The sequence below is a fragment of the Petaurus breviceps genome, unplaced genomic scaffold (genome assembly GCF_028583685.1).
Source record: "Petaurus breviceps papuanus isolate PSGF00001 unplaced genomic scaffold, PetGlider_PUasm1.0 178, whole genome shotgun sequence".
Classification (NCBI taxonomy): Eukaryota; Metazoa; Chordata; class Mammalia; order Diprotodontia; family Petauridae; genus Petaurus; species Petaurus breviceps.
Window position 1 is genome coordinate 6,509,941 of NW_027185777.1, and position 14,521 is coordinate 6,524,461.

At 43.5% G+C, this 14,521-nt stretch overlaps 2 protein-coding genes across 4 annotated transcripts in view; one reads left to right on the plus strand and one right to left on the minus strand.

Moving 5' to 3' along the window:
• ACBD7 (acyl-CoA binding domain containing 7) overlaps positions 1 to 1,375 on the minus strand; it is a 15,478-nt gene extending 14,103 nt beyond the window's left edge. The window contains exon 1 of the mRNA XM_069086242.1: positions 1,061 to 1,375. Coding sequence (XP_068942343.1) covers positions 1,061 to 1,072 — 12 coding nt within the window. The 5' untranslated portion in view covers positions 1,073 to 1,375. The remainder of the gene's footprint in view (positions 1 to 1,060) is intronic.
• A 9,342-nt stretch (positions 1,376 to 10,717) lies between these two features.
• On the plus strand, positions 10,718 to 13,652 carry RPP38 (ribonuclease P/MRP subunit p38). 3 transcript variants are annotated; one of them, XM_069086238.1, is made up of 2 exons: positions 10,718 to 10,868; positions 12,784 to 13,652. In XM_069086238.1, exon 2 carries the CDS (start codon positions 12,808 to 12,810, stop codon positions 13,630 to 13,632), a length of 825 nt encoding a protein of 274 aa, XP_068942339.1. In that variant the 5' UTR covers positions 10,718 to 10,868; positions 12,784 to 12,807; the 3' UTR covers positions 13,633 to 13,652. The 3 variants fall into 3 exon arrangements, with proteins under 3 accessions (XP_068942339.1, XP_068942342.1, XP_068942341.1); XM_069086241.1 differs by having other exon boundaries at positions 10,804 to 10,944; XM_069086240.1 differs by lacking the exon at positions 10,718 to 10,868 and adding an exon at positions 10,966 to 11,328.
• The last annotated feature ends 869 nt before the right edge of the window (positions 13,653 to 14,521 follow it).

Consider the following 14,521-nt stretch of genomic DNA (forward strand, 5'->3'; position numbering starts at 1 on the left):
GTGTGTGTGTGTGTGTGTGTGTGTGTGTGTGTGTGTGTGTGTGTGTGTACTTTTCTATAGTGCTATTGGTCTTTGATATTCTATTGTAAAAATTATCTAAATAGAATTATGATCAACTTTCAAATAGAATCCAAGCAAATTGGCATCCTAAAAAAGCAGAGATTGTAGTAAAAGATGCTCGTTTTTAATATTTTAAAGTGGGGCCACTTTCTGTAGGACGGGGTTTTGGAGTGGGAATTTGTTGAAGTGGTGAGAGACTAAAAGTATGCAGACCAATCAATGAGTGAAGACAATTACATAAATCTCAGAGAGAAATTAATTAGTTTGGCATTGCTTTGTCTGGAAAACACTTAGTCCCTTGTTTTCTTGCTGGCACTGGTAGCATCCTAATGGGGGAGGGGAAACTGGGAGGGCACAGGAGTTCAGTGGCCAATTTAAGGCATCCAATCAAAACAAGAGCTGACTCAAAAAGCATCCCTTCACAACTGCTCAGGCGGACTCTTGACTCTCTCTCTCTCTCTCTCTCTCTCTCTCTCTCTCTCTCTTTGAGGCGAGAGGAAATAAAGCCCTCCTCATCTCTCCTAGCCTCCCTTCCGAAAGCTGCATATAAATGCCTTTCAAATGTCCCTTACATTAATTGAAACTGGGGGTTAAAGACCCTTCCTCCCCTCCTCCCCTGCCCCCCTCCCCCCCTCCCCAAGCACTCAGTTGGCAGTAGGGAGCGAAAGAGAACTCATCTCCTTTAAGAGTTGTGGGCCTTGGCTGGCGCAGCTCCTTAAGCCTGCGATGTCCTAGATGTCTGAAGTAGATGGACTCCTGCTAGCGGGCGTGATAAAGTATTCCGGGCATCCTGGGCATCCCGGCTCCCGCAGGTGAAACAAGGCTGGGAACTGGGCCGGAGTAGGGCAGAACGCTTGAAGCTCCAGAGCCCAAGGTCCTGAAGGATGATCTCGACCTGAGAGGGGCCAGATCCCGCCAACCCCCCTTTCTTCCTTCCCCATGGGCTGTAGCAGATGCGCATCTGGAGCGCACTGGCCGCATCCCGGGCCGCCAGTTTTACCTGCAGAGACATGGTTGCGGCTCTACTCTTCTAAGCACTAGGCTTCGGCTCCGAGGCAGCTGCTGCTTACGCGGTCGTGGATGGACAGTTCTCCCCCATCCCCGCAGGCTTCCCAGCCCCTTCTTAAAGCCCCGAGGCCACCCTGGGAGGAACGGCCCCTGAGCCTCCGATTGGCCCGGAGGCTTGTGACTCGGTGCCCGAGGGAGCTGAGCGACATCAGCACCCGCCTCCCGCACCTGCTAGGAGCCCTGGGCGCTGCTGTTGCCTCCGCTATCCTGCGGGTCTCTTGGGGTTGGGGGTGGAAGAAGAAGGAACCTCAGGCTGCCAGCTGTGCCAGTGGCAACAACAGTAAAGCTGTAGGGACCGTGGGGGAGAAGCTCAACGAGTCTGTGAATGTCTCTCTATTCTTGGCTTCCGTCCTCGAACTTCTCAAGGGTTTGCGGACTGGAAGACCAGGGGGACCATTCCAAGGGCACTGGCCTCACTTGGGCTCTCTCCTTTTTTAAATTATCTTTTCACCTTAGAGGTTCCTCAAAATAGACGAAGAGTCAAGAGACCTGGGTTCAAATCCCAGTTCTGCCACTTGCCACGCTGTGTGGCCTTACACACAGTAATTTCATTACTGTAAGCTTCAATTGCTTTATCTCCAAAATGAAGGAGTGGTAATAGGTGAGGGGTTCTTAACCTTTGTGTCATGAACTCTTAGCAATCTCTCTCGAAGCTTACAGACGCTTCTCAGAATGTTTTTCAATAATCGAAGGGATTGTTAAATTTCACTTAAAGGGGAAGGGGAATATGCATCCCTGCCCCCACCCCCCATCCACAGACCCTCTGAAGTCTACTGACATACCTCTGATCCCACATTATGAACCAAGGATTAGAAGGTCTCTGAATGGGCCCTTCCATCTCCAAATCCAAGCCTTCAACTAGCTTTGGGGGGAGTCAAGCTAGAGTTGTAACAAGAACTAGGCAGGTCAAACACCACCTCAAATTTTAAAACCGAAGAGTGAAGAAATTTCTATGGAATGCATCTGGATAATCTCAAACGTGCCAGGCCATTACAATAAGTAAACTAGGACCAGAGCTGCTCATCACAAAAAGGCACATCATCAGTAGCCCAGCCCCTCGGTGATGAAACGTTTTTTTAGGCATGGTCACCCATGAATCATGGGAAAATGTTTTATAAATGACTCGAAGTTCAATGTGGCCTCCTCTGTTTCTGAAGTAAAGGCGGCAACATGGGAGAGAAAGATAAAGAAGGTACTAAGAATCCGATTTTAGATTATCAACAAATTTTAATTTGACTATTTGTACTGTAAATGTGACATCCAATGCGGCTTAAGGGACTTTTGACCAGCAAACCTGTCCCATGCTAAGGAATTGTTGAAAGAAGAATCAGAGAGTAAGAGAATTGAAGTCAAAGGAAACCATGAAAGGAAAAGTAATGAGGGGGAAAGTGGCCACTTTGAACCATTAGCAAAGAATCTCTGAGGCTGAGATGGTGTTGCACAAAATGATGCAGAAGAGACACAGGAAAGCCTTGTGCTGCTGCAACCATCAGGACGCTGGAAACTGGCCCCCGTGATCCATCTCGGTTCTTTTCTCTCTCTCTCCAGCCTGACGCCCCTTCCCTCCCTCTTTGTGGAAGGCGAATGCTCTGTTTATGAAAAGTTTATTTACCTTATTGTTTTGTCTCTTATACCAGCAACTGTGACAAAAACTGTTAACTGCTGCATTGTTAACTTACACGTGTTATTGCTTGGAAAGCAGCGGAGGGGGCAAGTGTGGCTTTGTAAGGAGGGAAGAGAGACAGATTTAAGGCTGTAAGTACTTTTTGCCAGGATACCACTGACTGGGGAATCAGGATCATAGAAGAAAACTGTTAATTCATGGTTACAATTTCCCCAGGTCAGAGATAGTATCAAAAAAGGTAGTATGAAATAGCCAATATAAAAGTTTGATTTCTTCCTGAGTATTTGAGTAATTTTGAATAAATATTCTCCTGCCAGGAATCCTCTAAAAGCAAGCAACCAATCAATCAGTAAACACTGTATTAAGCACTTACATGGCAGGCATTGTGCTAAGCCCTGGGAATACAAAAGGAGGCTAAAGACAGTCCCTGTCTTCAAGGGGCTCACAATGAAGTAAGGGAAATAACAAACAAATAAATATATACAGGGGCGGCTAGGTGGCACGGTGAATAGAGCACCGGCCCAGGAGTTCAGGAGGACCTGAGTTCAAATCCAGCCTCAGACACTTAACACTTACTAGCTGTGTGAACTTGGGCAAGTCACTTAACCCCAATTGCCCTAACCAAAAAAAAAAAGAGCAAAACAAATATATACAATTTATATATATAGGATAAATAGAAAAAAAAGAGAGGAAGGGCACTAGAATTGAGCATTTGTAAGAAAAGTTTCCTGTAGAAGATGGGATCTTAATTGGGATTTAAAGGAAGCCGGTAGGTGGAGGTGAGGAGGGAGAGCATTCCTGGCATAAGGAACAGCCAGAGAATTCTGGGAACTGAAAGATGGTGTGTCTTGTTCTGGAATAGCAAAGAGTTCAGTGTCACTAGACCAAAGAGTACAATGTGTTGGGCAGTAAGGTGTAAGAAAGCTGGAAAGGTAAGAGATGAATATTCATAAAAGATTTTGAACATCAAGCAGAGGATTTTATATTTGATCCTGGAGGAAATAGGGAGCCAATTGGAATTTATTAAGTAGTGGAGAGGTTGACATGATCAGACCTATGCTTTAGGAAAGTCACTTTAGTGGCTGAATAGAGAATGCTAGCCTGAGGAAGTGGGAGGGTGGTGTGGTCTTCTATAGTAAAGGGGAAAGTGGCCAGGAGGTGGGGGGGGGGGTGCAGTTTAAGAGGGGAAAGATAAACAATGATTTGGAGGGCCTGTCTGGGCATCACTGAGGTAGGACCTTCACTATCTTTATTACCTGGGTTTGGTTCAAGAGAAAAACCATTGCTAGAGGGAAGGAGCAGCCCATCCACTGGAAGGTTAAGGAGTGATCAGAGTAAATGGCAAACTCCTGTTCACCAACACACTACCACTCCACTGTTAGATATGTAAACCTTAAGGGGCTAAATAACTGCCATTTATTAATGTTAGTATGAAGTATCCTCTGGTGGTAGAAATGCTTGATTTTTGTCCCCGAGCGTGTCACTGAGTCACCTTCAATAAACTGGCTCCCAGCAGAGAGTTCTTTGCTTTTGCACTGTAGTAAGAAAATCCTTAGCACAGATGTCTCTTTATAATCAGTTCTTGTGTACTGGGGTCGAAGATATAGAATTCAGCTGAGGGTTCTTTTTTTTTGCTGGCCAATTCCCTCCCATTTCCCTTCTCATTTAAAAGTGACATCCATTGTATCTGTATTGCCCCTTCTCATTGGGAAAGATTGGAAGATTGACGTGCCTAGATTCTGGACAAAACTGGAAATCCAACCACCAGCAGCTGCCACCCTCTATCTCTTATCCCTTTCATAGTTAAACCTCTCGAAAAGACTGGCTGTAGCCATTGTTTGCTTTGCCTCACCTCCCACTTCTCAATCTCTAACAATCTAATTTCTGATCCCATCACTTCAGTGAATTTCTCTTCACAAGTTTATCGGTGCTCTCCACCACCAATTACGGTGGCCTTTTCTCAATCCTCTACTTGTCTGCTCTATAGTTGGTTTGTTTGTTTACACTATTGGCTACCTCCTCCTCTAGACTCTTCATTTAATACTGCTCTATTGTTTCTCCTACCTGTTTAACCACTGCTATCTCACTTGCTAATTATTACTGTTCTCCAACGTACCATGTTCTGACTACTCTCAGAGCCTTTGCCCAGAGCCCTCCTCTCTGTGTACACTCTCCCTTAGTAATTTCACCAACTCATGTGAGTAGTAATTATCCTTATGCAGATTACTTCCATATCTACATATCCAGCTCTCATCTCTCTTCTACCCTCTACTCCCATCTTACCAACTGCCTGCTCTATTATATAGTTCCACCTGAACACCCCATGGGCATCTTAAAATCAACATGTCTAAGACTAAATTTATATTTTTGCCCCTAAAACCATCTCATTGCTAACCCCCCCCCTTTTTTTTTTTTGCTTTTTGGAGGGCAGTTAGGGTTCAGTGACTTGCCCAAGGTCACATGGCTAGTTTTTGTGTTAAGTGTTTGAGGGAGAATTTGAACTCAGGTCTTCCTGACTCCAGGGCTGGTGCTCTATTCACTGTGCCACCTAGCCGCCCCAAAACTTTCCTGTTTTTGTTGAAGACATTGTCATTTCTCCAATCACCTCTCAGGTTCTAATGTCAGAGTCAAGTGGGACATGGATGATGATCCTTCACAGAAGAAGGGATGTGAAAAGATCATTAGATTTAGTAATTAAAAGATTGTTGGTGAGCTTGAAAGATGACCTTTTAGTCAAGTGGTAAGATCAGATGTCAAACTGTAACTTGCTGAGGAGTGAATGGGAGGTGAAAAAGTGGATGTGTGCAGCTTTTTCCTTTTTGTAAATTTTTAAAATTAATTTTAAATTTAAATATAAACAAGAAAAGAAAAAAAAGAGTATTTCCATTCCATGTACATGGCAGAAGATGAGAGGATTCATTATAAAACAATAAAATTCTATTTCAAGAAAACCTGTATAGTAAACACTACACATTGTTTCCAAAAGCTACCCAGCTCTTCTTTGCTTCCTTCTAGGTTTTCATTTGTTCTCTGCTGGGCAGTTTTTACTTTATTTTTTACTTTACTTACTCCTCCCTCCCTAAAGAGGGCTATAGCTAAACTCAGATATATGTGTGTGTACAAATAAACACACATATACACACATACACTTATACCCATATAGGTAAGACTGAATTATGTGTATTTCCACTTGTAATATTTTTCTCTGGAGGTGGACAGCATCCTCCTTTGTATGTTAAGTCTTTCCATGTTTTTCTAAATCAACAAGTTCATCATTTCCTACACCCACAGCAGTATCCCAACATAATCACATTCTGAGATTATCTATGAAAGTTTTTCCTCAATTTTCTATATTCCCTCAGTTGTTGCTACATTGGTTTTGTTTATACAATATTTTTTTTAAGCAATTGGGGTTAAGTAACTTCCTCAAGGTTACACAGGCAGGTGTTTCTGGGTGGGTGCTAAGAGTCTGAGCCTGGATTCAATCCCAGGTCATCCTGACTCTGGGGCCAGTGCTCTTACTCGCTGTGCTACCTGGCCTCCCCCATACAATAAATTTTTAATTTAAAATGATCAAAATTATCCATTTTACACTTCAACAATGCTCTCGCCTTGTAATTTAAGGTCTGATACCACTGAATCTCCTTCTTTTACATTTCCCCCACTTGGTTTCTTTGTGGACAGCTTTTTCTAGGAGTTAGCTGAAAGTGAGAAGAGACATAGGATGATGTGGGGTGGGGGGAGAGGAGGGTCAAGGAAGGTTTTTTTTTTTAAGGCTAGAGGCCACCTGGGGCAGCCAGGTAGCACAGTAAGAGCACTGGCTCCAGTGTCGGGATGACCTGGATCAAATCCGGCCTCAGATACTCAGCACCACACCCAGAAATAACTGGCCATGTAACCTTGAGCAAGTTACTTAACCCCAATTGCTTTAAAAAAAAAAAGGCTAGAGGCCACCTAATCATATTTAATGGCAGCAGTGAGGCAGTTGGTAGATAAAAAGTGACGAAAGTTTGGGAGAAGGATGATCAATCAATGTGGCAAGATCCCAAGAGACAAAAAGGATTTGAATCAAGGGCACAATAAGAGGGGGTTGGCCTTAGCAAGGAGTTTGTCCACCTCTTCATCATAGACTGGACAGAAGGAGGAAAGAGAATAGTGAGATGATACTGAAGGGTTTGAGGTACAAAATTGAGTAGAAAATATGGGGGTAGGGAGCTCTATATTTTCTAAAATAAGAGCGGAGGTACTCTTCTGGAGTGGGTGGCAAGTGGTTGGCAGTGGTACAGGTGACTTGAGGAGAGAAGAGAAGATTTGGAACAGGTGTGAGGGATATGATATCAAGTCAATCAGGAACCAAGTTGTGACTGTCCTTGTGTGATTGAGGTAGAGTTGAACAGGAAGATGCTGAGAATTCTGAAGGCTGATGAACTGGAAGGCTAGGGCCTAGATTTAAGAAGACATAGATATGTATATTGAAGCCTCTAGAAAGATTGGGGTTGGAATGGAGATAAAGACTGACAGGTAACTGGTGGATAGTTTGAAAACTGAGATAAATCATAAAGTGCTACAGAAATGGAAGTGATCATTATTAGAGCATGAGTTATTTTTACCACGATAGAGTTAGACCACTGGCCAAATGCCACCCAAACATTGTACAATTAAGCAAACAAAAAGTCTAAGATCAAGGGTAGTGTCCATTCTCCACCACCACAGCTCCGAGAAGGACTTGTTCCTGTTTGTGATGTACTGAAACCACTCCAAAAGCAGAGTGTATCTGGGAGGCGGGCTGGAGCTCTCACACGTGGAGCTTCAGTCTTGCTGCTTTGCTTCCATCTGCTGGTAAAAGGCCTCAGGAAAAAGTGAGAAAATGATGGTAAACAGTTTCTCATTCCCAGAGCCCAAAGGAAAACTGCTTCTCCCCCCCTTCATTCCCCCCCTCCCCTCCCTGCCCCAGGAGAATTTCTACCTGGCCAATTAACCAACTCAGTGAACAGGAAGAGCAAAGATAAATGAAATCCACAGAGATCTGCCAACCTCTCCCCAATCCCTCAAGCCTGAATCATTCTCCTTCCTAACTGAATCATTTACCAAACTGGAGAAGAGGAATCCTGTAACGTAAATATCTCAGGATTGGGAGAGGCAGGAAAATGTGGTTTTAATGGAGTCTATGCACTTGCATGTTTTAAGACCTTGGAAAAGTAATTTACCTTCCCTTGACCTCTGTTTCTTCATCTATAAAATGGAAATGTTGAATGATATAGATTCACTAAGGATCTTTTAAGGGCTCACATTGTAGAAGTCTGTAAATACATGAACTTGAATTAGATCTCCTTTTCTTTCCCCTGCTCCCTTGTGTCTTCTCTTGTAAAGTCTTCCAGAGCAGTAATTTGGCCAAACATCCACGGGGAAGAGGACAGCCAAAAAGTTTGTAAAGCCCTTCAAATCCTAGCCCCTTCCTACTTTCCCAGTCTTTTTATAGTTTACTCTCAAGAAATCTACCACCAGTCACATAGGCCTTCTAATGGATCCTCATGACCCTCCATGTCCTGACTCCCTGTCTTCTCACTGGATGTCACCATGGTCTGGAATGCTCTATCTCATCATGTTAGCCTCCTGGCTTCTCTGACTTCAAGACCCAGCTTATTGACTGATGGACTGATAATCAGATGATATAGCCCTCCATGATGGAAAGCTGGCTGCTGTGTTCATGGAAGATCCATCTGTTACATTGTGAAAGTTAAACACAATTAGCACTTCTACTGGATAGAAGGGTCAGCTGGTCTATGCCTTCTGTCATAAATTCTTCTAGCCAAGGAGCCTGATCTGCCCATGGAAAGCCTATATATATGCTGTATATAATAACAATAGCTAGCATTTATATAGCACATTAAGGCACATTAATGACAACTCTGGGAGGGCCAATTAGTATCCCTTTTATTTTTCACATGAAGAAACTTGGACTGAGTGGTTGTGACTTGTCCAGGGCCACACAGCTGTTAATTATCTGAGGCAAGATTCAAACTCAGATCCTCACAATTCTATCCACTACCTACCACACTGGGAGCACCTTACATGCACATCAAGAAAAATGTCCAGAAATGACTTTACCACTTCCCTGATCAGTGCCCTTCCTTGAGGAAAGGTTATCACAGTGAATGGAAAGATTCACATATAGTACTCAGAGCCCCTAGAATGGGCCCTAGAAAATTACTCCTAATTCCAGGTACTTTGTAGATAAGCATTTACACAAAGCTGTAGCTTTACTTGTATTAGTTATCCTCCTCTTCTTCTCTGACCCACTTTTCCTACTGAATAATATCTGCATAGCACATTCATGGAGTACTTTGATAAACTATTTTACATATATCATCTCATTTGAGTTTCACAACAACCCTGAAGACAGGACCAAGGATGCATTAGTTCCGAGTGAAATACAGTTTAATCAAATGGCATAGCACAACAAGTGACAAGAAAGATTTCCTCCTTGCCCACAAGGGTATACCATTCAGGAGTTACTATATTACCGTGTTTCCCCGATAATAAGACGCTGTCCTATTATTTTTTTTGGAAAGAAAAACACCAGAGGGCTTATTTTCAGGGGAGGGCTTATGTTGTCCTGCCTCAGCTCTCCTCCACGGCACTGCTCTCAATGGCGCCAGCAAGCAAATCACTGGGGAAGAACAGGATGATGCGCTCACTGCTGCAGCTCTGATTGGATGCAGCTCGGAGCACGGAGTGTGTTTGGGGGGGGGGGACGGTGCATACAAAGGGTACCGTAATGTAGCGTGTAGCGCAGGGGATCACCTTCACTACAGTAGCAATCTCAATAGGGCTTATTTTCGGGGGAGGGCTTATTTTAGAGGAATCTTACACAGTAAGGGGAGGGCTTATTTTCGGGATAGGTCTTATTATCGGGGAAACACGGTACTAGATGGAAAAGGACAGAGGCAGAGAACTTAAGTGACCAGAAGACATATGTAGAAGGTCACACACAAAGGGAACAAAAGTGGCCAGAGAACATGCATGAAAGGTCATGGGCATAGAACACACATGGCTGGGGCAGCTCGAGATACTTTCAAGACATCAATACCCTCCCTTGCCCTATTAGGTGACGATTTGTAGGATCACGGATTTAGAGTCTGATGAGAATTTGGAGATCACTGAGGGAAGCAATTTAACAATAACTGAACAAAAAAATCGCTAGATACATTCTGGCATTGCAACTTGAAAAGTAAGAGAATTAACCGGGCAACAAAATTGTATCAAATGTCTCTGATACTTTGTAAATGGGAGGTAATCTCAAAGGAAAGGCAAAAGCATTTTAAGAGACTCCACTTTCTGCAGGAAGCCTTCCCTAACCCCTCTCAATTCCAGCGAGGTCCCACTTTTAATTAGTTCCAATTTATCCTGCATAAAACTTACCTCCTAAGTATTTGTTTGCACCTAGTCTCCCCCGTTAGACGGTAAGGGTCTTGATTTTTGTATCCCCAGCGTTTAGCACTGTGTATGGCACACAGTAGGGAGTTTAGCTAATGTTTATTGAAGATACAGAGACAACTTACCTAAATAGGTAGAAAATGTGTCAAAGGATGCGAACGGTTCCCAAAAGACTTGCACGCCAATCTATGGGGTCAAGCTGGCCCCAGATTTTAAGAGGTGAGAGCTGGCAGCACCAATTAACCGCTGGGGCCTTTAAATTTGGAGCCCGGAGGAGGAGGTGGGGACAGAACCAAGTTGAGAGTCCCAGAGCGCTTCAGGGGATGGCGGTCTCCATGGAGACTGGAGCGGGTTGGTTACCACGGCAACCTACTCTTCCGGAGCGCAGCGCCCGGAAGAAAATTCCCCTTCCCATCCCGTCTTCCGCTCTTTAGCCGTAAAACCCCGGGAAAAGAAGCACATCCGGCGCGAACTTGGCTTTCTTATTGGCTGGTGGCCGGGAGAGGCGGGTCTTCGTTCTGCACGCCGCGCGAGAGCTTCGACCTCGAGTTTTGTGAGTTCGGCCCCTTTCTCTTTCAGGAAGGGGCGTGCTGTGCCGTGCGCATGCTCGCTATGAAGCGACCTGGAAGCTGAAGCTGGCCTAGTGGGGAAACCTCCGGAGCTGGAAGAACCCTGCACTGTAAGTCAGTTCCTGGCGCGTGCGGGGCCGCTGGTGTGGAGTGCGCGCTGTGCCTCCTCGTGGGAAGGGGACCAGGGTAGGCAGTGGCTGTCGTTGTCTTTTAGGGCCGCGTGGCTCATTATCACCCGGGCTATTTCCTCGTGACCGAGGGCAGCGACCCGGCGTAGGGCGAGAGACCCACGAGATCCCCCCATCCCTCCTCCTTGCGGGGCCGCCTGGCCCACCGCGCCCTCTTGCCGTCTGGGCATGCGATTCCCCTCATGGGGTCCTTCCCGAGGTGGAGAACGAGTCAGTGAGCATTTATTAAGCGCCTGTTGTGCGCCAGGCACTGCACCAATATAGGGGCATCGGGAAGAAATGCAAAAACAGCCCCTGCCCTGGGACACCTCGCATTGCAATAGAGGAGACAGTCTGGGGGGAAGCCCGACGCGCAAACTGTAACTTCACTGTTGCTTTACAGGTAAACAAGATGTGTATGTGGCTTACATCTAGTACGTATTTTGTACGCTCTTTTCCCACGTCGCTAGAGTTAAGAGTGTGCCTCTCTATTTGTATTGACTATAAGCAACAGAAGGAAGCTACCTGGAGTGAGGGAGTGCTGTTTCAGGCTTCTTGTGGCTGGGATCGTGGTGGGCATGGGGAAGCAGTGCCCATGGGGTCACGAGTGGACTAGAGAGGTCAGTTTTTCCTGAGAGAGAAGTGTCGAGGAGATAAAAACAGGCAAATTGTTACTAGAAATTGGAGTACAGATTACTTTCACCTGGATTGAGTTTGTCAGCTCAGGTTTCCTTAATCTTTGTAGTATCAGATTTAATCCCAGGTCTTCCCTTGCGTTTGGCCATAGCACGTGGGTTATTTGCACATAATGAGTTGCTTAATTGCTTTAATACCACCAGTGGACTCTACCAGAGTAGATGCTGTATACCATTTTATATTCTTTTCGCAAATTAAAAAACTAAGATGAAGGGGCGGCCAGGTGGCTCAGCGAGTAAGAGCACGGGCCCCAGAGTCGGGATGACCTGGAGATCGAATCCCGGGCTCAGACACTTAGCACCCACCCAGAAACACCTGGCCGTGTAACCTTGAGCAAGTTACTTAACCCCAATTGCTTAAAAAAAAAAAACTAAGATGAGAGAAAGGTGTGTGTGTGTGTGTGTGTGTTTTGATTAGCAGCAAAGGAAATAGAACCCAAGTTTCTAAACTCAAGTCCAGTGCTCTTTCCATTATGCAGGCTACCTCTTAATATCTTGCTTGAAATCAAGGGCCCAGTGATAAATTTTACTTGAAAGACCACACATGAACACACCACACTCATGTAAACGTACATAGATATACATGTGTATACCTACACATAAATAAATAGGACTGGTGAGAATGTAGGATTCCTGTAAGAAATGAAGGCAGCACCTAACAGGTTTCAGATGTCTTCCCCAGTCTAGAATAATTTTTGATACAGTCTTTGTCAGCAGGTATCGGGTGCTTGGCTTTGTTGATGCCAAGAGGCAAAAACAATTCCCTTCTCTCAGGAAATTAATGGAAAGAAAGATAATAAGGAGTTAAAATATCTACTGCTTTTATATTGCTATATATTTATGCAGAGAAGCAAACATTTTAAATTTTGCTCATAAATTTGGCTAGCACACTGCAGTTTATAGTTTAGATTTCAAATCACATATTTTCTGTGACTGGTGATACTGGTTACAATTTTCATTGTGACTGAAAGAGCGGTGCTAAGTTTCAATGAAAGTGATACCATATGGCTTGGGAGAAGTCTTCAACAGATTAGTGGAATGGCTATAAAAATGGAACTTTAAAAATTCTGGTAATTCCAGAATAAGACAACAAATAAGATATATTTGCTGAAAACATTTATTTTAAATAAGGGCTCCCAATTAATGTTAATTTTCTTTAATAGTTTTGGTGTCAAGGAACATTTGAGATGGCTGCAGCATCAGGGAAGGGATCGCTACGGAAAGCAAAATCATTTCCCGTAAAGACATCCTTAAATAACCCCTACGCTGTCAGCTGGAGCACTCTGGAAAGAGACGACACGCACTTCATATTACAGACACTGGGAGGAAGATTTAGACACATTGGGCTTCAGAAGATTGAGAATCCAAAGCAGAAAAAACGGCAAACCAAAGAGAAGAGTTCTGATGATAAAGATGACGTTCCAAAGAAAGAAGAAACAGAAATTAGCCAGAAAGTACCGGGATGGACTCCTGTACATGTCAGGAAACAACTTGCTATTGGGATTAATGAAGTTACCAGAGCTCTAGAGAAAAATGAACTTCTTTTAGTCCTCGTGTGCAAATCTGTCAAACCTGCTATGATGACCTCCCACCTGATTCAGTTGAGTGTCAGCAGAGCGGTACCAGCTTGCCAGGTTCCTCGCCTTAGTGATAGCATTGCACCTGTTATTGGTTTAAAGTGTGTTCTAGCTCTGGGTTTCAAAAAAAACACCGAAGCCTTTGTTGATGAACTAAAAGCTATAATTCCCAGGGTACCTAGTTTACATGTGCCATGGCTACAAGAGAAAGCTAAAAATTCCTTAGAAGATACAGAATGTGAAACTTTACAAAAGCAAGATGCAAGTGTTTTAGAAACCTCCTTTGAAGAGCTTACTAAAAATAAGCGAAAACTTGTTGAATGTCAGCAAGATACTTCTGCTGTAACTTTACAGCCTCTAAAAATAAAGAAGCTGATTCCAAATCCCAATAAGATAAGGAAACCACCAAAAAATAAAAAAACTACTTTAAAATAAAACTAATTTCTAAAAATGGATTACTTTTACATGTGTCCTTGCTATGTTGCTCATTAAATGTTCCTTTTTAAAAAATGTAACTTTAGGGCACAAACATGTCTAGGTTTAAACCAATATTTTAAGTGCATCAGTTATTAAAAAACCTGAGTATAAAAACAAAAATTTATGGGGCAGCTAGGTGGCGCAGTGAGTAAGGAGTCGGGAGAACCCAAGTTTGTTTCCAGCCTCAGACACTTAACACCCACACAAAATAACTAGCCCTGTAACCTTGGGCAAGTTACTTAACCCCAATTGCCCTCCAAAAGGCAAAAACAAAAATTTATTAAAATAAATGTTCAAACTGATAAAAATTCATTTAAGAGGCCAGTAAGATGCTGGTTTGTGAGAACATCAGTATTTCATCATACCTATCTATCAAAATCATTCTGCCACAGCAGATATACTTAATCATAGTGCAGATGAAATTAGATTATAGCTGCATTATTATCTAATATATTCAGCCAAAGAAAACTGGACTACAAATGGTTTTCTGAAACAATCCACTTAATCTTGAAATCTGGAGTATCAATTTGTATTGAGTGTAACTGATAAAGGGAATCAGTTGTCCATTTTCTTTCTCTATAACACATCTTGAGATGGATTCATTTTTGCTAATTTAGGCTTCCATTTCATCAAGGACATGTGAAAAAAAAAACATTACTCAATGATGATTCTCTGGGAGACAATGGGTTTGTAGCATATATTGCAGGTAGGGATGGGAAAGCTAGACTTCATATTGCCAGAGTATATTTCTTGGCCTAATTCTAGTCATTTTACACAAAGTATGGCACCTCTGTATATTCTAGAGTAGACGGGAGCGGGATTAATACTTTTAAATAGGAATGATAGG